We start from the raw sequence: 22,722 nt of genomic DNA, 5'->3' as shown, positions 1-22,722 counted from the left end.
CACCATATAAAACAGATCTAACTGGGATGTCCAACAAATCTGATCAGTACCTTTTTATTACTAGTGAAGAGAATTTATTACAATTAAGATTCCTTGGTATAAACAAATGCTATAAAAAAATTTCAGTAATTTTTCAATTACCTTTCACATTTGGAGACTAAGGTAGACTCCAACTTGCTTCCCTACCCCTACAGCTTCTTCCTATCTTATCTTACCTTTATTATTAGGTATTACTCTAAAGTGTGCGCGGGAGTGATTGTGTGCCCTGTGACAGACTGGCGACCTTTCCAGGGTGTGGCCCGCCAATGCCCAAAAGTAGCTGGGTCTGGCTCCAGCAACCCCATGACCCCTAAAGGGATACAGTGGGTTAAGAAAATGGATGGATGGATTTTGAGACTAATCACTCCAGCCAGCTATTGACTCCAGCTCTGCTTATTTATCAGGAAGCTGCACTTTTGTTTTTGTCCTATTTTAGGATGTTTGGTAAAGTAAGCACACGACTTTATGCATTTGGGTAAGTCTCCATTGTGTGTCAACAGTTTCCTCAAGTCAAAGTTAGAATGTAATTTAGCGTGTTTTGAGGGGAGACGAGCATTGCACATGACTGGTCCAGCACTGATTTTCCACTTTAATCATCCATCACATTTTATTCTGATGATTAATGTGCCTCTCTATCAGGAAGATTTTTCTGTATGAATGTGGAGGGAAATAACCTGTATATATATATATATGAAATTAGAGCTTTGGTCTAAGACCATGACTGAAAGTGAAAGAGGATGTTTGACTGGGAAATGCCCCCCCCCCCCCCCCCCCCCCATTAAAAAAAACAGAAGCCGAAAGCTGAACAGTCAGCTTTGGGAATATAAAAAAAAGTGGTAAGTTGGCTGTATTTGTTCATGTTGCGAGAAACACACACAAACAGAGGCCGACATCTGTAGGATTTCGCATGGTTTCTTTTTTTCCTTTTTCTTTCTTTTTTTTTGTGGAACATGAAAGCTGTCTGATTGCATGAGTGAGGGGACGACACCCTAAAAGGCTGTTGGATTTACAGATAAAGAACATACAGTCATAAGATGAACAAAAATACTATTCTTTGTATCGTTCCCTCTCACTTGATTCTATCGGCATCTCGATACATAAAAGATTCAACTAACTTTGTGGCGATACAATACAGTCTAATTCTTTTACCTAAATGGAAAAAAATCCATATTATTCATTTGCCATTTAAAACTATATTGGCAAATATATTTTTCTTTTTGGGATTATTTTTATGTAAAAGCAACAATATATTTTCATAACAGCTTCAAACTGACATTTTGAGGTTTTTATACTGTTTTGTTGTGAGTCCTTTTCATTTATTCAGGCATCTTTTACAGTGTTTAGTGCACACATCCCTCACTGTGGTCCACCTTTAGCCAGTTGTATTGACCTACTTTGGTAGAAGCAAGTTTGAAATTGGACGTCTTTTTGTTTGCATCACTTATACATAAAAAGGCAAAAACAGTAGAGAGCACAACAACCACCCAGGGACAATTCATCACCTGGATCTGCTCACATACAAGGAATGTTTGGAAAGACTTCAACAGATCTTTTTTTGATCATCTTAATAAGGAGATTTCTTTAAAATGTGAAAACCCTTTGTTTAATTTTATTTTGAAAGCAATTTAAAGCAATTTATAGTACATTTTTTTATCATAATTGCAAAACATCACATTGACAAATGTAAATATTGTGCTTTTGTACACTTTTATAATGGTAAAAGCATGCCAGAAATTGATCATTTAAATCCCAATGAATTGTATTATTTTTTTCCATCATAATCTAGTTTGTATCTGTGGTTTTGAACCAATACTGCTGTTGCTCTCGGTGCAAGATCAATTGGTTGATACTTTTACACCCCTACTAGAAACTGATGTAATGTATTGCAGGGGTTGCTCAGTCAAACTTTATACTTTGTGTGCCTCTGTCTGCAGACTCAGACTTCCATGGAAATGCACACAGAGAATAGGTAGCAGCAGGCATGCAGCAACACTACCAAACTACTTCATATTAAATTCATAAGTTGTAGCTTTACAGGCTGCTGAAAATAGGATCTTTTTTGTTGTTGTTCAGTGGTGACTCTGCCTCCTCTGGTGGGAATTAAACACTCTGCAAAAAAACAACAGAAAACAAACAAAATGCAAACGCCCACAGCTTCACCTGCATTCAGATTTCCATCAGCCTACGTATTGATTCTAGGGTCTTCTCACAGATTCATCAGAGGATGACTCACTTTGCTCTGTCCATTGTTTTGTTTTTCAGTATTACTGAGTCTGATGTCCTTCAGGCCACCTCTGCGTGGCTCAGGAACTGAATGTTCTATGGCGAAGTGAGTGGCGTGCAGCAGCTTTCAATTCTCTTCCTCTCTAGTAGTGAGCTTCTGCGTTAGCCATTTCTCGTGCTCATCATCCGAGCCTCTGCTTCCCTCTGAGCACTGAAAAGAAGGAGAAATCTGCAGCTCTGGGAATGACACCCACATTTTTACCTTTTATTCAATCTTTTTTATGTTTTTCTGTGTGACCTACTTTAAATTTAAATGCCTAGCCTGCAGAGATTTTCATTGCACAAGACGTTTGAACCTGGCTGGATAAAGGTTAACTTGCAAATGTTCTGAGAGTGCACATAAGGTGACGGCTCTTATTGCATTGAAGTAAATATAGCTCACAACAGATTTGATGTAAGTCATGCTTTTACAGTTGGGAAACCATCCGATTAACTCAATTTGCGTTTCTGTTTTTCCAGACCCTCTTTGTCTTTTTATGTCAGATCAAAGTATTTGCTTCCTCTGCTGGCTGTTCGATGTGTTGACCCTCTTTCAGTACTTCTGTCAGCGAGGCGCCCAGCCTGCTCCATTTACCTCTTGGTATGTTTGTATTCCAGATTGATAAATCGTGGTTCTGCATAAACACAAACACGTCACAGCATTGTGTTTAGGGAACGTGATTGCCTATTACTGAATTACTTAAAGTTCATGTGTCACGGTGATAAAACTGCAGTTTATGATTTCTTATAAACTGTGGTAGGATTACCTTTGTAAATAAAAAAAGCGTGTCAATCCCAAATGTAACTGCTGCACAGCTGTGCAACAGAGAATTTTTGTTTTTAAGCAATTTTTGTAAAATTTGAGTAAATATGTCTTTGAATATGGGCTGCATAAGTGGCCGGGATAGGCTCCAGCAGCCCGTGACCCCAAAAGGGATAAACAGAAGAAGATGAATGAATGAATGAATGAATGAATGAATGAATGAATGAATGAATGAATGAATGAATGAATGAATGAATGAATGAATGTTTTGGAATATTTTTCTTCTTTGTAAGTTTTGAGAAGATGAAAGTTGTGAACTAGTGAATTTTTTTTTTATCTGCGAGCAAATTCGTTTGGTTTTAGGTTTGGTGAAAAATTCTGTCAGGAACTATTGACAAGTTTTTTTTGATATTTAGGAGAAACAACAATTTACTTTAAAAAAGGGTATTCATTTCACAACATCAAAAAATGAAAATCAGGCCATCTTCAAGTCATTTTACCCCAATTTCTATTCATAAACTGTCCTTTAATTCCCCCATATTTAAAAAAAATTAGTTTTTGGTCATATTATCGCAATTTCCCTTTAAAATTCTGAGTAATTTGCTTTGGGGCAAACATACTTAAAGTTTACCTTTGACTTAAAGACCCACTCCAAGGAAAATTGTGTTTTTGGTATTTTAAACAAATTCTTGTGATTTTTTGGATAATTAAGAAGATATATAAAAAAAAATAAGCTTAAAATTGCATTCCTGCACATTTATTTATTCAATTTATGAATAAGGATCAGAAAAAACATAAAATCCGTTTGTAAAAGAGCATTTTTGTGACGTAAAAAATACACTGCGTGCCACAAGCTCCCTGCTTCACTCCATTCTGATGCATCTGCTAAATATTACATAAATATTACATTTAACTGGTTTGACTGCTTAAGTCAAATTTCATGTTTAATACACTTTTTCTGTCTCGTATGACTTAGGTTATTGACCATTTTTTGTAGAAAAACTTCAACAATTTATTATTTATTATTTTTACTAGTTTGTCATTAAAAAAAAAAGCTGCCCCAACTGTACATTGTAGAATAAAACGACTGGTTATCTGGGTTAGCTATAATCCACAAAACATTCAGATTAAAAACATTTGGTTGATTATTTGTTATAAAATTGTGGTTTAATGTTAACAAAGATGCTTGATGCTTGGTTCAGTGTACCCATGTAAGAGCTGTTGAAAACATTTTTTCATTTGACTTCAAAGCATTTCCCTAACAACTGCAAAGCTGATGCCGCTTTGCCGTGTTTTCAAACATATTCCAACTAATGAGGACCTCCTGCCTGTGCAGTCAGTGGAGTTTTTAATGAGTTTTATTCCTACTTTGGTTGGATTTTTAGGCAATGCCTGCACCACATAACTGTTAGGCTGCATAAAACTCATACAGTATTTCCTCAGGATGTGTAGAGTCTACATAAGGAATTTTTTTTTAAAACACTGCAAGGCAAAAAAAAAAAAAACTGTATTAATTTTATTTTTGAATTTTTGCATCTGTGGAGACTTTCTTGCAGAAATTCTGCTTTCCTAGCTCCATGATGTGTAAGCTGAAGCTGCTGTGAAGCTGCTGTGTGCATGATGAGTTCACTTGACTGGAAAAAGAGTCTGATATCCACAATCCTGACTCCCATGTCAAGCCAGTCAAGCTGAAAATCTGCCAATACTGGTCACTCCCCCCCTTACTAGCAGTCAGTCTGTTGGTTTTACAGGATACAACAGTTTCCCCTTTCACATTTTGGTGGATGATTTGATGGATTTTATTATTGTTTATGACAGACAAGGATGTAGCAACAGTAGCAAACCTGAACATTGCGCCCAACTTGTCAAATATGTTTTCTGTCATACCGGAAGTGACATAAAATATAACCTCAGGTTTCTAAAATGTCATTAAGACAGAAATATAAAATCCTACATCATTCTTTAGCTTATTTTTATTACTAAACATGTTTTAACATCAAATTTTTATTTTTATAAATATAATATATAAGGAAATATTGATTTGATTTGATTTGATTTGATTTGAATGTCAGTTTCCTGTAGCATTATGTATTACATCTCAAGTGCACTTTAAGATCAAATAAATAGGCTTGAAGGATGAAGTGGTTGATAAACTTAATAGATTTTGGAGATAGGTCACTTCATGGTACTTCAGTTGAGTTAGTCAAGCAAGGAGTTTAAACTGGATCTGAATACGGTTAAGTGCATTTATTCTTTGATTCACAGTGTGCAACTCTAGTCACATGAAAAATAACTACACCAATAAACTTGCATTTTACTCTATTCTCACTGTAAATTCCTGGACTCTGCAAATATCTGTTTACATGTTGTGGAGATCTTTATTTTTTCCTTTTTTTACACCTTTGTGTTATACATGAGAGCATAATTTCTAGAGTCAAACCTTGTGTGATAAAAAGTTGGGGCTCTAGAAAATAATCTGAGCTACCTGATCGTCAGGTTTAACTCAGTGTGGCTGCATTTAAATATAAACGAAATGCAATCTGGAGCCTTGATCGGTATCTCATCGATTCCAGGAAGAGAAATGTGTTTCATTTCATCTCGTGACTTCTTTGAAACAAGACACTTCCCATGTCTTCTTTTCTCAACATAGTGTCTGCTCTCTAACCACAGTCTTATCAGATTATGTGGGGACCTGGTTCTCTCTATCTTGCCTATTTTTGATCAGATTAGTTCTACAACATTTGCATTGTAGCTTGCAGGTCTTTCTGTAGGTGTGTGCATTGGCATTCTCCTTCAAGCCGGTGAAAGACAACAAAACTTAAGTGTAAATTAACACAGACAGAAGATGACCTTTTTTCCCAGCAGGCCAATGTGACCTAGCAGTAGGACTCTTTCTGTATTTACTAAAACGCATTGATAGAACAGTGTTAGATCGCTCCTGCACAGCAGATCTGTACATTGAGGCAGTGTTGTGCTTTTGTATTTAAAGGCTGAAGTAAATCAGCCGAGAAGCTCACACATGTTGAATCACAATAAGCTCTTTGTACAGGAAGTGAGTGAGAAGCTTCTGTGTGCCAGTAATTGAACAACTTGTGATAAATAGTACTGGAGGATGGGGGGGGGGTCACAAAAAGCACAAGACAAAAGATGGTGGTGCTCAGCTCGTCTGAGAATAAAGCATCCAAGTTGTTGGGGCCCTGACAAGAAACGCCAACGTGCTGGAAAGTTTGTGGCGAGGAGTTTAGGGAGAAAAGTCAATTAAAGCTGGGAGCGGCATCGTACCCATCACTGGTCAGAGCTACATGGGACAAATTCATGTAAAAATACAAAAAGAAAACTTTTTCTTGAAATGGCGGCTTTTGTGTTATATTTATCTCCATAGCAACCATTTAATTTATTGGTTGTCTAGGAGTGACAAACAGGTTTGTGTAACTTTAAATGAATCAACATAAGTACATTTTTGGATTTCCTTGGCAGCCAATGTTTTAGTCAACCACACCCAAATTCGTAACTTGTTTATCTTGAATTTCATAATGTTTTGTTCAGCTTCAGCCAAGGATTCATGTACTTAATTTTCACAATATTAATATTATCAATATTGGAAAATTCAAGACGCCGGACACTTCCCGAGGTCAAAGATCGACAAAATTTCAGTTGTCGTAGACCTAAATGCCAATATGTGTATTCTATTTTGCTTAAACAATATTTTTCTTTTCCCCAAATGTAAATATTGACAAATTTCACATTTTGCCACAAAATGTCCTCCAAGCCGTAACTCTTGTGGCCATGCCATAATAATTTTAAAATGTCCTTTGGAAATCCCAGACGTGTGTTTTGGTTTTGTTAGTGGATTTCCAACTATAGAGACAGCCTGTCAAGAATTTCTGAGCTCTTGTGGGAGTTTTATTAGTCATACAAAAAAATATCCAACACAGATTGTATTTTTTGTTTCTAATGTAAAAAACCTCATCTGTTATCATGCAAACTCCTAAAAGTTAGCACGATAGCAGAATTTGTCACTCCGAACAGTAGTTGAGCTTTGTTGTGCGTTTCAATCCTGTTGTGTTCCAGCCTGCAGCCCTGGACAGCTTTAGTGACCCTGAGCTCTCGTAACACCCACACACTCATGCCCGATTTGTCCTTTTAGCCACTGCACAATCGGATTTGCAGTTTTTATTTTTGAAAGAGCAGAGCACTCCACAGAGTACCTTTTATTATAAATAACTTCATTCTTTTACCCAAGATATGTACGTAACTTTAGGACTTTTAGCATCTCTTTTACCCTTGAAATAAAAGCGTGAGAGTTTTTTTTACATTTTATCTCAAAGATCTGACACAAACGAGGTTGCATTGAAGGGGCGGCTATTTTAACAGATGCAGCATTGGGTCTTGAGGCAAGCCCGCCATGCAAACCATTAATGACAGAGTCTGTGGCAGAGAATGGGAAGATCTTCCCTTTAAATACTGGTGTGGTTTTCCTATTCCCTCTTTAACTGTGGGCTCTGGGATTATGAGCTTTTAAATATTCCACAGGCTGCTGTAAAATCAACCACATGAAGAAATAGTTCAACAAAAAAACAAAAAAAGTCTTCTTCTGTTGTCTTTTGGGTTATTTATGTGCAGTTAGGGGGCAGAGACAAGCGCAATCTCATAGATTTTCACACTTTGAGCATTATAGAGGCAAGCCCGGGGAGGATTATGGTGGAAACACTCAGCAGATTAAATTCCACATCTTCTTTAACATCAGTTATACAACAAAGATCTCCCGAGAATCACCGGGCATATGATTACTTGCAAAGTGTTGATTGTTTTGGGCCTGCTCGCTCCCACACATTCTGAGAATCTCAATTTTCAATAAAAGTCCAGTGAACTTCAAATGCTGGTCATAGGTGACAACATAATAAAGTGTATGTGGATCAGTGCTGCACAAACATCCTGTTTCCTAGTCTTTTCACTCTTTCTCAGTTTTTATTATACAATAACAGAAATAAGATGCTCTGTTTGACATGATGACCTTGGATTTGCTGAATTTGGGTCAGTTTGCGCCTTAGACTACACATCAACTTGACTATTTCTTTTTTTTAAATTCCTCCATTCCAAATTCTCTTTTTTGTGCAGCTGTTCAGCACTCTTCCAGGGCGTCCCGCTCCTCTTCTTCAAACTACAGAGATGGGGCAAGGCCTAAAAATAGAAGCTCTCATTTTTCCCTGTACTTCCTTTGCATTGGGTGACTGATCTTCTGATTAATCTCGCCAAATTTGCACATTTCTGCTTTATTAACACAGTAAGTGTCTGTCATAGCTTTGTAGAAGAAACTCAGGTTTTAGATTTGTTTTCATATTTATTTAGGTCAACGATGAAGCAGAGCTTTAAAAAAATACATTTTAATTAGCCACTAGTAATTTGGCCCGCTCACTTCCCATGCACCATACCATCACTTCTCTTAAGCCTCCAGTAGAACCACTGATGCTGAATGGATTTTCGTCACTGCAGCCCTGCCAGTCAGGCTTTTTGGGCAAATGCAAAATTCCTTCACAGCTCCTCTGCCAAGGCAGCGCTCCTTTGGTTGTGCATCAACAACACCTCATTTTCTGTCTCACATTTGCCTTAAGTGCTACGTAAAAAGACCTCTGGGGAAATTGTTGTTTACCAGCCTCAAACTCTCTGCAGCTCCACTCATGTACGGTCAGAAAAACTTCTTGATTAGATTGTTATTTGTGTGTCTCTAAAAGATCTGTGTGTAAAATGGCCGGTTTTTTTGGATGGTTTTTGATGAAGCCTTTGTTAATAAACAAAAAAGCTTAAAGCCTTAACAGTTTAATTAGATTTGATGAGAATGAGAGAGCATTTTTTATAACATGCAACACCAACACTAACCAGAAAAAGATTCATCTTGTATTTGGTGTCAAAGACTAATAGTATAAAAATCCTCTCAGTTGCTGTAAATGCAAAAAGACACCAACCTTTAGTTTACATTTTAATTGTTAAGCCATTTCTAAACACACTATCTATGTTTTAATAGTTATGTAAAATCTTTATAATATAACATTTATAATGTTTGGTTTGTGAAATGTACATTTTTTGCACACAAATTTGTTTTTAGTATCTTTATTTTCTCTACTAACTTGTGCACACCAAAAACAAATTTTTTGCGACAAAATTTTAATTTGGGGCCACAAAATACTAATTTGGCCTTACAAAATACTGATTTGTTTACACGAAATACCAATTTGGCCCCACAAAATACTCATTTAAGCCCACGAAATACTATTTTGCTCCCACAAAGTGTTTAAACAAAATACTAATTTGGGTCTACAAAATACAAATTTTGCACACAAAATACTAATTTGTTACCACAAAATACTAATTTGTGCTCACAAAAGACACACTTGTGCTAGCAAAGTACTAATTTGGGCTAACGAAATACTAATTTGGGCTTACAAAATACAACATTTTGGCTACAAAGTATTCATTTGAGGACACAAGTAATTTTTGGCTTTTTTATTTTTGTTTAATTTTAAGTCCAGGGGTCAGTAGAACTACTTTAACTATTGCAGTGAGAATAATTTGTAAGTTGTAATAGTAAATAATTGTCTATTTCAAAGGGGAGATGACAACAGTTCAGTAAAAAGTGATTCTTGGCGTAGAATCCAAGCCAAATCTTTCTTCCTCTGAGTCCAACCAGTGGGTTTTTGCCTGCCTGATGAGACAGAAGAAGCCAAGCCAAGGATCAGGCTCACAGGGATTATTTATAGAGCTGAGTGGGCTTCACAGACGCAGGCGTGGAATGTGTCGGAAAGAAAATGCATCATTGATCAAAGCCTACTCGAACACATTGGCGTATTTTTCGCCAAATATTGAGTTGGGGGTTTGGGGGAAAAAAACAAAAAAAAATAGCCTTTACCAAAGGCTCCATGTGTGCTGTGCTGCTCTCGTGCCCACGCAGAGTCTCTACTCCTCCACAGGTGACTGGACTCCACCGAACACTTGCCAATTTTAGCCTCCATCTCCTCTTTCTCGTGTGCATCTCCTAAATAGCTTTCCAGCGCTGGTTGTTTAAAATAAATTTGTGGTGGGTGTCTGAACAGCTATCGTGCTGCACAATCTAGGCAGGTGTACCGCAGCAAAAAAAAGAACAAAGTCTCTTCCCGTGGATTTAGGTGCATCTGACGAGCCAAACAGAGCATTGGGTACAGATTTAGGCAGAGACGGTCATGCAGCTGATATCTAGAGGACACCACCAGGCCGGTGAGCTCGGGTGCTTGTTTTGCAGTCTGTAAACCTCAGAAGGCATATCTTGCAGAGGACAGTGTGCAACACATCTCTGCCTTTATCTCACCTTCTCCCTTGTCCCATTTAGGGAGTAGATGAGAGAGGCGGAAAAAAACAAGGTGATCTGGAGGTGAGGAGGAGAAGCGGAGAGGAATGGGGCAGCGATGTCCTGTGCTGCAGCAGCACACGCTCTTCGGTGGCAGCAGGGGCGCACTCCTCTCCGCTGGCCAGTCGCAGCAATGCAGATGGCCTTCAAGGTTATGTGTGTGGCTACACTGACAGGCATCAATATTGATGTTGCTCTGAGATGCATTTCAGGAGAAGAAGGTTTTGGGAAAGCAGCAGCATCACAACGTGAAGTGGTGGAATTTACTATGAGATTGTATTTTTTTTTGGGACTCATTCAAAATCTGGTTTCTATTTAAAGCAGTGTGGGTTGCATTCGAAATCAAGTTTTTTTAAAGTGTCAGAGGAGTAGTTGTCATGGACTTGCGTGGCGTGAGAAAGGCTGGCTGACATTTGTTGTTCATCCGCCTCTCATTCATCATCAATCTGAGTGTGACAAACTTGTCAGTCACAGCCAAACTCCAACAAAAAGGACCTGCAAGCTTTGCTTAATTTGTGTGGAAGTAGATCATAGAGATGCCACATTTTTTCAGGATTGAAAGGAGCAGCAACGTTCTCACTTCCTGTTTAGGAGAGAGGCATTGTTTTCCACACTTTGAAAAGAACAAAACAGACAACCGACTTTATACATCTGTCTGTTTGTGCACATAAACAGCTCCAACAGTCTTCTGTTTTTCCTTTGTTTTTGTGCTTCAAGATTAAGCAGAAAAGTCAGCATGAGTCGGTTCAAAACCGCTGCTTCTGTCAACCAACATTAAGGAAGTGATGGATCATTTCCCACAGCACGATACTCCTGGTACTCAAATATTTCCCAGGATCACTCATGCCATCTTGGTATTGTTGATATGTAATCTAAGAAAGAATGAAAAAGGAAAATGGTCAAATTAAAACTATACTAATCAAACAAAGTTTCAAATTGCTTAAAAAATGCTGTGGGAATAAGCTGGTAGAGCAGTAGATGGTGTACACAAAGGGATGATAGGAAGTGAGGGCATGCTTACACCTCGCCAAAGGTACCGCCCACAACTTTTTGAGCTATTTTAAGGTATGTGGGGACTTTCCGTGCATTAGCTAACTATTTGAAGAGTTTTACCAGCAGAAGAAAAAACATTTGAGCGATAGCAAGAGTTATAACTAATACCCTAGATGACTTTCTATTTGGCGCTAAAACACTTTCTAACTTCAACCGCTCTGCAGAAACCACGTCCAAGAAAACAACTGTTTTTTAAAATTTTGGCTAAAGACAGCAAAATTATAATTAAAAGACTGCTGGGAACACTTTTACAATACATGGAGAGACTTTAAACAGAGGTAACAGTGGATAATTAATAAGAAAGGACAGAAATGAAACCAAGTGTTACTAACATCAACTGTTTCCTCCTTTCACTAGTCGTCATAAAATGTGGGCTTTCAAGTGACGCACTCACTGTGTCTTCTCAACACGACATAAATCCCCCGCCTGTGGCTGAAAACTATTTTAAGAAACAAAGAAAACACAGAGATGGTGAATGAAACGAGAGCAACACGTTCAAATAAAAAAAAAAAAAGTGTTTGATGATAGCAAAGCTGACCCAAAGGGGGAAACCAAGCACCTTTATGCATCCTCATGTTTGCGGTGTTGCTGCTCTGTTCTGCGTCAGACTTTTTCACATGCAGCTGCAGCATCTGTCAGTGGTTTCCCAGATGTTTATCTGACACAAACTCTGGTATTTTGTGATGCACAAGCTTTGTTTTCAAGGACATAATCATACAAATATGTTGAGCATTTCACCAAGTTAAAATTGTGATTGATCATGAAAACAAACCTAAAAGTGAACAGACTTTAAACAAATACGGCCTTATTTACATTTTTGTACCACATGGAATAATGTGTGCTTTCTGAAAATATTGCCCACTTCCACAAGACGACATTTTTAGTCTTAGTTAAGGCTGGAATACAGTCTGTTTTTTTGGAGCTCTTTGCTCTGTTGACATGAAGAGACACAGCAGGACGTCCTTCATTCTTCATGTCACCATTATAAGAGCATAAGAGCCTTTAAATATAGTTCTTGTCGAGAATAGAAGAAGGCTCTACAAAAGCCTTGATGCACATTTTTTTTTAATGCTTGGCCTTTGTGAACCAACTTGATAATTACATTTTCTTTTATTGTTATCATCAAAAGTATGGTCATTCTGTCAATTTTACACAAAGCCTTAATAATATTGCTTTCACAGTCAGTTGTGAGCAAAACGGATTGACGGTTGGAGTCAGAGAAAAATTACTGTGGGTTGAAAAAAAAAACATCCATTCGAAAGCTCCGCTGCAAAAACGTGCTAACTGAATCGGATCTTGATTAAATGGATTCTGGGTAAAATAAATGGCTGCTCAAAGTGGTAGAAAGCAGAGTGCGTAGATTCACAGTGGCTGACATAAAGCTATAAATTGAAAGTGATGTGATGTAAGCAAACCCTTTGACACTTTTCAGTGATGGTTGTCAGAATTGGCCCTCTAGAGCAGTTTGTATGGTGGCCCTGAAGGCCAAATCACAACGACAGATCACTCATCGCAAAGCATATTAAAGAAGACAACGTCAATTCAAAAAACAAAATTAATCTTTAAAAAAAAACATTGCATTTTTAGAAACCAAAACAAAATTCCAGAACAGAAAATCTATTTCCAAAAAAACAAAAATCCAATAGAAATAAAACTAAATATAAAGGAAACAAAAATGAATTCCAGAAATCAAAATGAAAAAAATGAAACGAAATAAAAATCCAGTAAAAAGTATGATGGGTAATGGTGTTTATCTTTTCAACAGAAAGTTGTTTGGTATGACAATATCTTCTGACAAAATCTATTTTCTGTGCTTCTGGCCACACCCACTGCAAAAGTTGGGTGATTGATCAACTTTTACCACAGTTCAAACAAAACTTCCAACTTAAACTTTTTATTTTGTTTCTGAAGTGTTTTTTTTCCTTTTCTTAATAACTTCTTTACTTTTGTTTTGATTTCTAAAAGGGCTTGTATCATGCTTTTCTTAAGCCTTTCAGAGTATGCTATAGGCTATCCCAGGGGTCCGCAACCCATGGCTCCGGAGCCACATGTGGCTCTTTCATCCATCTCTTGTGGCTCCCTGTGACTTTGGAAAATAATGAGTATTTTATAATAATTAAATTTTATTTTAGTTTGTTCATTTTTCATGGCATTTCAAAGGTGCTGCTGGCTCCGCACGAAGTAAAACGTAAAAAACAGCTTCGTAATGAGCTCGTATTTATCAGGCGAGACCTGCAGAGCTGATAGCAGGGAGAGGCACGCGGGGCGGCTTCAATAAACACTCCGATCTTCTGCCGGGAACTTGACGTACCGCTGGGCAGAGACTGGTGATGACAGACTGAGAGTTCGCGCCAGTGTTGCCAGATAAAGTCACAGGTTTCCAGCCGAAAATTCATCTGAAAACCGCCAGACCCAGCCAAAAAACGCCCAAAACAGCTTTTGTTGATGTTTTTTTCCGTACTGGATAAAATATAGTTCAGACTAATAATAAAATGTGTACAATATTGAATATTTCTTCAGCGGGTCGCCTTCTTCCATTCATTTTCTTAACCCGCTCTATCCCCGCTATAACCTGAGTCCGGCTCTTTCATCCTTGTGCTGCGCTGGAGCGCCCCGACTACCGTATTTTGCGCTTTCTGTGTAGGACACACTGAGGAGTGCGGGGGAAACCAACTCTCAGCTGCAGAAGATATGAACAGGTGAACAGGTAGAGAGGAAAAGCAGATGGAGAGGCGGAGGAGGGGCTTTGGCTTCAAACTCTGTCAGAGAGATGCAACACGGGCGTCAGATTGAGATGCAGCTTTCCCTGCCGGGGCTGAAGCAGAGACTTTCTCTCGGATGATTTTATAAACCCAAACATGGAAACATGATCACCAAGTAGAACTCTTCAAAATAATAATCCTGATCTCTCCACATTCTCAGTGTCTACCATGCACTGATAAACACATCGCTCCATGCAGCGATCAGACCAGAACTAGTAGCTCCGCCCACACGCGGCCGCGGTATCATCCTTTAAAGAACATAATGTGCATTTGCAGCGACGTATGCTTCAGACGATGTCCGATTGGCCAATCTACATGTCAATCAAGTCCCGTACTTCTCAGTGAGGACTTTGGTGGATTTTAAAGAAGTACTTTTTTTTTTTTTTTTTTTAATCTTTTCTGGCCCGCGATCTGCACTCATGTCCTTGAAGATCGACGTAATGAGCACCTTTGAATAATATATACATGCATAATATATATAATGATGTCAAAACGGGTTGTGGCTCCGGGTGTTTTCTTTTTTATTAGGGGCGGTCCCAAATGGCTCTTTGAGTAAAAAAGGTTGCCGACCCCTGGGCTATCCATATATACGATAATATATTACCTTTGGCCCACTAACAAATGAAATTTTTATGAGTGATATTCGCAGCTCAATTTTCTGTTCAGAGGTAAAATGACTTAATCTGAGGCTCAGGCTTTCGCTCCTTGTGGGTGGCGGCCATTTCATGACGTCAACACGAAGCTGATCTCTGCAGTGTGTCTGTGTTTCGTCTGCGACAACAAATAACGTTGCACTTTTGCAGAGATGGACGTGCATATGAGATAAAAGCTGTTAATCGCTAACTCTGCAGAGAAAGTGTGTGTGTTAGCCTGAGGGCGGTGCCGGCAGAGCAGACTCTTCCTGGAAGAGGCTGTTCTTCTCTATATATAGGCCCTTAAAATGTTGGAGTTTTTATATATTGGTGTTGCTTCTGTAAGTGTTTTGTGATTTGATGTCTTTGTGGTGATTTGTTGATGGTATTTGTACTTCAGGGCCACCGTAAGCTTGCTTTGTTTTGTCGATTTCCAGCTCTAGAATTACTGATCTGTATTCTCTTTGTGGTCTTTTTTTAGTCAATCTGCTATTCTTGAGCTTTTTTAAGGTATTTGGGGGAATTTCCGTGCTTTAGCTAACTATTTAAGGAGTTTTACCAGCATAAGAATAAACATTTGAGTCATAGCAAGAGTTCCACCTAATACCCCAGATGACTGTTGATTTATTTGGTGCTAAAAATAGTCATATCTTCTGTACAAATAAAAAATCTGGGAATTCAAAATCATTTTCGTCCTCTGCAAAAAGTAAGATGATGCACGTCATGCAACTCATTGCATGGTGTGCATTGGGGAGAAGTCGCCCACATGAGAGATTACTGTGACGAACGCTGACAGGCCTGACTTCTCTCTGCCTCTTCTCTCGTTCCCTCATCCACTTCTCCTTTTTCTTTGCATCTTTTTTATTTTAAGTCTAACTTTAGGATCCCTTATTGACATGACAACAATATCCTGTTGTCAAGACGAGAAAATAGCAGGCATATACTTATGATTCAGTTCCTATTTTTATGTTTTTGCTGGTCATTTCTTTACCATATTTGTATTTTTTTTATCTTTATTTATTGCAACCAATTAAAGCAGTGGTTTAAAAAGTAATATACTTCGTTCATTTTTTATTATTAATGACATTTCATATTCTTTCCAAGAAGCTTTCTTAATTTTAGCTGAAATGTCGATGGAATCAGCCAGGATAAATGGATCCATACGGTCATGTTAAATAGTATTCCCATAACATGAAATCAATTGATATAAAAGTTAACCCTTGAAAATCACTTTTATTGAATTTCAGGGCTACCGACTTTAACATTTGTCGTCTCCTGATTTAACTATATAAATAGAGAGCATTTGGTTGGCGTGTATTAGCGCCACAAAGCTCACTTGTTAGTTTAGTTTTGCTGTGAGTCACTCAATTGTTTGTGTTTTGTTGCTTTTGCTTCACACATCAAGAGGAAAGACCTCACAATTCTTTTTTTTTTCTGGGATTCAAGAGTGAAAAGAGCAAACATGATGAATAATTGCTGGAGTTTTCTGGTGCAAAACACAAGGCCGACAGCGAGGAGAGGCATTCATCTCTTGGTAGACGTGTGAAGGCCCTCCTTTGATTCTAACATCAGAAATCTGTTTTTCAAAGCATTATTTCACCTTCTAAACACAGTGAGAGTGTGACTTTGTTGTGCCTGACATCTTCTTGTTTGGCCTGTGTGCATTTGCATTGTCTGCTGTCAGGTTACACATATTCCGTGCAGACACAGATCCTATGATGCTCATGCACACATGAAGGCACACATGCAGGCAAACAGAAGGCAAATGCTGTCGAGAGCGTGTCATCAACAGTACGCTGCACCGCTATGCCTTTGCTCCCTATTACAAATGCCCCCCCCCCCCCCCCCCCATTGCTTTATTCACTGACTCTATGTGCTCGCACAGAAACGACACAGTAACTGTGTGGAGAAGCAGAACTGAACCATTCTGACTGCTTTCTGCAGACCTGCTACTCAGTTGATATGGAAGGAGCGAATGGCAGACGGCCAATGCAGTCACGATGAGGAGGTGGGATGGTTGGAGATTTGCAGGATGGAAGTCGGCCACAGTTGGGGAAGAAGCAGTATGCCAGAAGTCACACAGGAAGGCAATGGAGGGAGGGAGGGATTCATCCTCCGTGTGTTCAAAAACACGTCAACAGCTGAATCCTTTTTAAGATTTTGACGTTTGATAGTCTGAGGGAGGATTTTACGTATCATTTTAGGCTCTCAAATGTGCAAGGCAAAACAATTAAAGTGGTCCATATACAGACCATTATACAGACTGCAGAAAATGGGCATCTGTATGCACAAAATTTTAGGATTGTTGACCGCTTGTAGGATGAAAGTGTTCATGCACATTTTTCGCAGCCATGCTGCGACAACAGGTCATAACAAACACTTCAACATCACAAAAGAGGATGTAAGGGTGAATGAGGTAGGTGAGTCGCACCACAGATTTTTCTTGTGCAGGTGCACGTAACTAAGGCATTGAGAAAGTAATTCTAGAAGCGCTTAAAAGCTAGGAGTCCGTAAAGCTTTTTTCTACTCTACACAAGAGATATTGTTTTGAAAAGTCATAGTCAGTAGGGATGGAGGTAACCTCCAAGCTGTTGCTACCTGGAGGCACAGTGCTTGTCGCATTAATTGCATCCCTGGAGTTAGGTTCCACATGCATGCTTGTGGCACCCAGCGTCACAGTTTGAAAACAGCTAAAGAAGAGAGCATCACCACGTGCTTTACCCAGCTATTGGCGCTAACAATTGCAGAGGAAAAATAACAGAGCAGTTGTGTCTAATTGCCCCCACCACCCACACTTGCACACATTCAAGCCAACATGCACTCTGAAAGGTGTTCCAAATCAGTGCAATGCTGCTTTTCTATGCTTCAGAGTCAAGTAGAATTACGTTACTTGCATAACCAGTTAAAGAGCTCTGATAGTCGTCCAAAAAATGTAAACACTGAAGCTAAAGCCCTGGCGTTTAAGTGTTAAAATCCAGTTCTCGTCTTGTGTTTACATTAGAGATTGTTAATCCAGTTCATGTTTTTGTGTGATTTTAATTCTCGAGGTAGTCATCTGTATCAAAGGACATTAAGTCATCTTTGCTTCCATTGGAAGGCAGAGTCATTCCACCTGTTTTTTTTCACATTTACTCCTAACAGCATGTTAATAAAAAACTAGATTAACCTCAACCATTTTGACCTTTTGGAGTAAAGCTCCTTGGCTTAGAAATAATCAGACCCGATTTGATGTTTTTGTACAAAGTCTCTCTTGCTGTCTTATGTTCAGGCTCATTTACACCCAATGACCCAATGGAATAAATCTTCATCTGGTTGGCTATGAAAGCTGCCTCTTAAAATCAGCAAAGCAAAAGAGAGAAATGTGGTCTGTCTAGTTTTCCATGACATAAAGTTTAAAATAAAGGAGCGCTGATGGGATATTTGAGAAAGAAACACATTTTTTTACTCTCTTATGAGACTGGAGTAACAGAATGGATTTACTCGAGATTACTTCTTTGAAAGCCATAGAATATCTTACCCCTCAGACAATCCAACAGCGCAGTTGTTCCCCAGGATACAAGCATTACCATATGCCTATGGGCACTATCTCTCTCAACAAATTCATGTAGCCCTATTTTCTTAAGGAGATGAAAATAAATGGTCGAATAGCTGAATTTTAACATACAAATAGCCGCTTTTTTTTTCTTGGGTGGTCACAGCACCACTGTGCCAAAGCTCAACATCTGGTGTAGGATCCTAGCCCATTAGCTACATCTACATTAAAGAAAACCTCTCTTTACGCTTTGAAGCTGAATTCATTCGGACTGTGAAAAATGGCAGGTAATGTAACTAAATAATATGACAAACTGTCGGAAATGGAAACAGAGGTCGCTAAAACGGCAAAACCAGAAATTGGTCATCATTTTATATCCGCAGACTCATTTTCAGTAGGACTCATAATGATTTACTAGATGTCAGAACCTTGCTGGCCTTCAAGTGAAAGATGGAATCCCGGTACAACTCTCTATGGTTGAAATGCAGCAGAGTTAGACTTTGCTTTAGGAAAATCTGTGTGACTGCTGCACAAACGGACATGTGCAAAAAAACCAGAAGGCCTTCTAGATATACTGACAAATCAGAAATAAAGTTGATTTTAACAATGGACTCATTAAATTGTAATTTTAAGGTTTTTGTGCTTACAACATCTCTAGGAAAGGTAACAAATTGATTTAGGTTTGGATTTGATGGTATTCCTGTTTTATGCAATATTCAAGTCTATGGTGCTGGATTGGGCTATTTGAATTCCGACAGCAAAGAAATAGAACAACACTGTTTTCTGTCAGTCAGGCAAGAAATCCCAAAGCTGCAAAAGTTCAGTCCTGTCACTGAGCTTCTACTACTTTCACAAAGCTGGCTTTTGTTTAGTTGTGGGAATGCAGACTCTTCAGAGATGCAACAAAAAGCATAGCTGTGCCTTTGAAATGTAGTTATAGGAGCTTTCCTATAGGATAAATCTCATTTGCAGTAAAAAGGTAACATGAAACCAGTTTTATAGCCATTAACTTTGTTTCTGCAATGAGACAACTGCAACTACTGCCATGCTGGAAATCAAATCCTTAGCAATTTAATACAAATTGACGTAAATTATAAAATATTTTACAGTTTTATAGAAAAATCTTTGTTACTCTGTCATTGCATAAGAGTAAGAAAAAAAGAGATGCTTTTAACGGAGCAAGTTGCTCTTGCTTGGGTTATTTGTGAATCATGAGTATGGTACAAAATACAAATACAGTTCAATCTGTAATCCATTTTCACAGTAGGATGTCTGTTAAGCTCCTGCATGGTGCCTGTCCACCGCTGTGACGTATCCTCTTACAGATGGACCAAAGCATCTTTGCTCACTGCTGGAGAGGGCATAGAAAAGCCTGATTACCTTTAAAAAGTTGACACTGGCATTGAGTGGTGGTCAGTAAATGTACTGGCTTTATATTCAGTAGTTGTGCAGCTCAGAAGCGTAATGCTATATGGTTTATTTTATTTCAGCAATAGACCATACAACTATTTTTAAGGATGGCCATCTTTTTTATTAGGATGTAAATTAATTTTTATCAATATTATGAACTAAAGAAAAAAATGTTCTCTTCCAACTCCCCCACCCCATTCTGTTTCTAGGATGGCTCCAAACAGAAGCCAGTGAGGAAGAAGACTGTGTCTTTCAGCTCAATGCCAAGTGACCGAAAGATTAACAGCACAGCTGCCTGCATGGCTTTCATGATGAAGGGTTGTGAGATGAAGAAGGTGCGCTCCAACTCACGGATGTACAACCGCTACTTCCTGCTGGATCCAGACATGCACTGGTTACGCTGGGAGCCATCCAAGAAAGATTCAGAGAAGGCCAAACTTGAAATCAAAAGCATCAAAGAAGTCCGTTTGGGAAAGAAAACCCCTGTCCTGCGCAGCAATGGTCTCTCTGATCAATTTCCTGACGAATGCGCCTTTTCAATCATCTACGGGGATAACTACGAGTCTTTGGATTTGGTTGCTAGTACACCAGATGTCGTCAGTACATGGGTCATGGGCCTGAGATATTTAGTGTCCTATGGTCGCCACACTGTAGATATGGTGGACCCATGTCAACAAAGCCTAAGAACATCATGGATTAGCTCAGTGTTTGAGCTTGCAGATGTGGAAAAGAAAGGACACATAGATCTGTTCAGAGCTACACAGATAATCAAAGGGCTCAATCCGGGAATGAAAGAGTCTAGGATAGAGCTGAAGTTCAAGGAGCTACAGAAAGCAAAAGACCAACATGGGGAGACAATTAACATGGACTCTTTTGTGGAAGCCTACTGTGAGTTGTGCACACGGCCTGAGATTTTCTTCTTGCTGGTTCAGTTCTCCAGCAACAAAGAATATTTGGACAGTAAAGATCTCATGCTGTTTGTAGATGTGGAACAGGGTGTAGAAGGAGTAACAGAGGAAATGTGTAAAGATATTGTTCAGAAATTTGAGCCATCGACCGAAGGCAGAGAAAGAGGTTACCTCTCTATTGATGGTTTTACAAACTACCTCCTGTCCTCTGAATGCCACATCTTTGACCCTCAGCACAAACGTGTGTGCCAGGACATGACCCAGCCTCTTTCCCACTACTACATTAACTCTTCACATAATGCCTCTCTTCTTGATGACCACTTCTGGGGTTCATCAGACATTAGCAGCTACATACGAGCTTTAAGGATGGGCTGTCGCAGTGTCGAGATTGTAGTTTGGGATGGTCATGATAGTGAACCAGTTGTATACATAGGTAGTTCTGTGGCCACACAGATCGCCTTCTCTAAAGTTCTGGACATTTTAAACCAGTATGCTTTTGAAAGCTCAGAATATCCCCTAATTCTTTGCTTGGTGACCCACTGCTGTATTCTTCAGCAGAGAGTTATGGCACAACACTTGAAGAAAATTCTTGGAGACAAGTTGTACACTGAGACGCCCCACAAAGAAGAAAACTACTTGCCTTCTCCTGAGAAACTGAAAGGTAAAATCCTGCTTAAGAGTAAAAAGCTTCCACCCAGCTGCACTGATGCCGAGGGGGATGTTACAGATGAAGAGGAGGGTCTGGAAATGTCTCGTAGAGTTGGAGCTGATGACAGGGATCAGTTAAATGGCTTGGGCTGTAAGAAAATCCGGCTTTGCAGGGAACTATCTGACCTTGTATCTCTCTGCAAGTCAGTGCAGTTCAGGGACTTTGAGACATCTAAAAGGGACCAAAAATTTTGGGAGATATGCTCCTTCAACGAGGTAGATGCAAACAGATTTGCCAATGAGTTCCCAGAGGAATTTGTCTGTTATAACAAGCGCCTACTCTCCAGGGTCTATCCTACACCTATGAGGATTGATGCCAGCAACATGAACCCCCAGGATTTCTGGAAGTGCGGATGCCAGATTGTTGCCATGAACTACCAGACACCAGGTCTGATGATGGACCTTAACCTTGGCTGGTTCAGGCAGAATGGCAACTGTGGGTATGTTTTAAGACCAGCCATCATGCGAGAAGAGGTGTCCTACTTTAGTGCCAACGCCCGTGACTCTCTACCAGGAGTTTCTGCACAGCTTCTGCACATCAAGATCATCAGTGGGCAGAATCTCCCCAAGCCTCGTGGCTCTGCTGCTAAAGGTGATGTGGTGGAGCCCTACATTTATGTAGAAATCCATGGTATACCAGCTGACTGTGCTGAGCAAAGAACCAAGACTGTGTCGCAGAATGGTGACAACCCTATTTTTGACGAGAGTTTTGAATTCCAGATTAATTTACCTGAACTAGCGGTACTGCGTTTCGTGGTTCTGGATGATGACTACATTGGTGATGAGTTCATTGGACAGTACACAATCCCATTCGAGTGCCTACAGCCTGGCTATAGACATGTCCCCTTGCAATCTCTCACAGGGGAGTTCCTACCCAACACCACTTTGTTTGTTCATGTAGCCATCACCAACCGGAGAGGTGGTGGAAAGGCTCATAAGAGGGGACTGTCTGTTAGGAAGGGTCGAAAGGCTCGGGAGTACACCACTACCAAAACCACCGGGATCAAAGCAGTGGACGAACTCTTCAGAGCTTCCACACAGCCCCTCAGGGAGGCTACAGACCTCAGAGAAAATGTCCAGGTAAGGAAAAACAGTCATAAAATTCAATTAAATGAAAAACAATTACTACACCAATTTTGCCTAATCTACATTGTAAAGGAATGTTGGTGCACTTATACTGTGCCCTACTGTTAGATCTAACCCTATTTTTAGAGTTATTGGTCCAAATGTTTCATTCAAAGATTTTATTCTTACTCATCTATCAAAGCTAAATCC

The 22,722-nt window shown here is 39.2% G+C and overlaps 1 protein-coding gene across 1 annotated transcript in view; it reads left to right on the top strand.

Annotated features, from left to right (window-relative positions):
• Nucleotides 1–22,722, top strand: part of LOC101171670 (inactive phospholipase C-like protein 2) — a 78,972-nt gene that overhangs the window by 26,496 nt on the left and 29,754 nt on the right. The window contains exon 2 of the mRNA XM_011477948.3: nt 20,041–22,527. Coding sequence (XP_011476250.1) covers nt 20,041–22,527 — 2,487 coding nt within the window. The remainder of the gene's footprint in view (nt 1–20,040; nt 22,528–22,722) is intronic.

Source organism: Oryzias latipes, chromosome 8 (assembly GCF_002234675.1).
Source record: "Oryzias latipes chromosome 8, ASM223467v1".
NCBI lineage: Eukaryota > Metazoa > Chordata > Actinopteri > Beloniformes > Adrianichthyidae > Oryzias > Oryzias latipes.
Note: the sequence above shows the minus strand (reverse complement) of the source record. Positions and strands in the feature narration are given on the sequence as shown.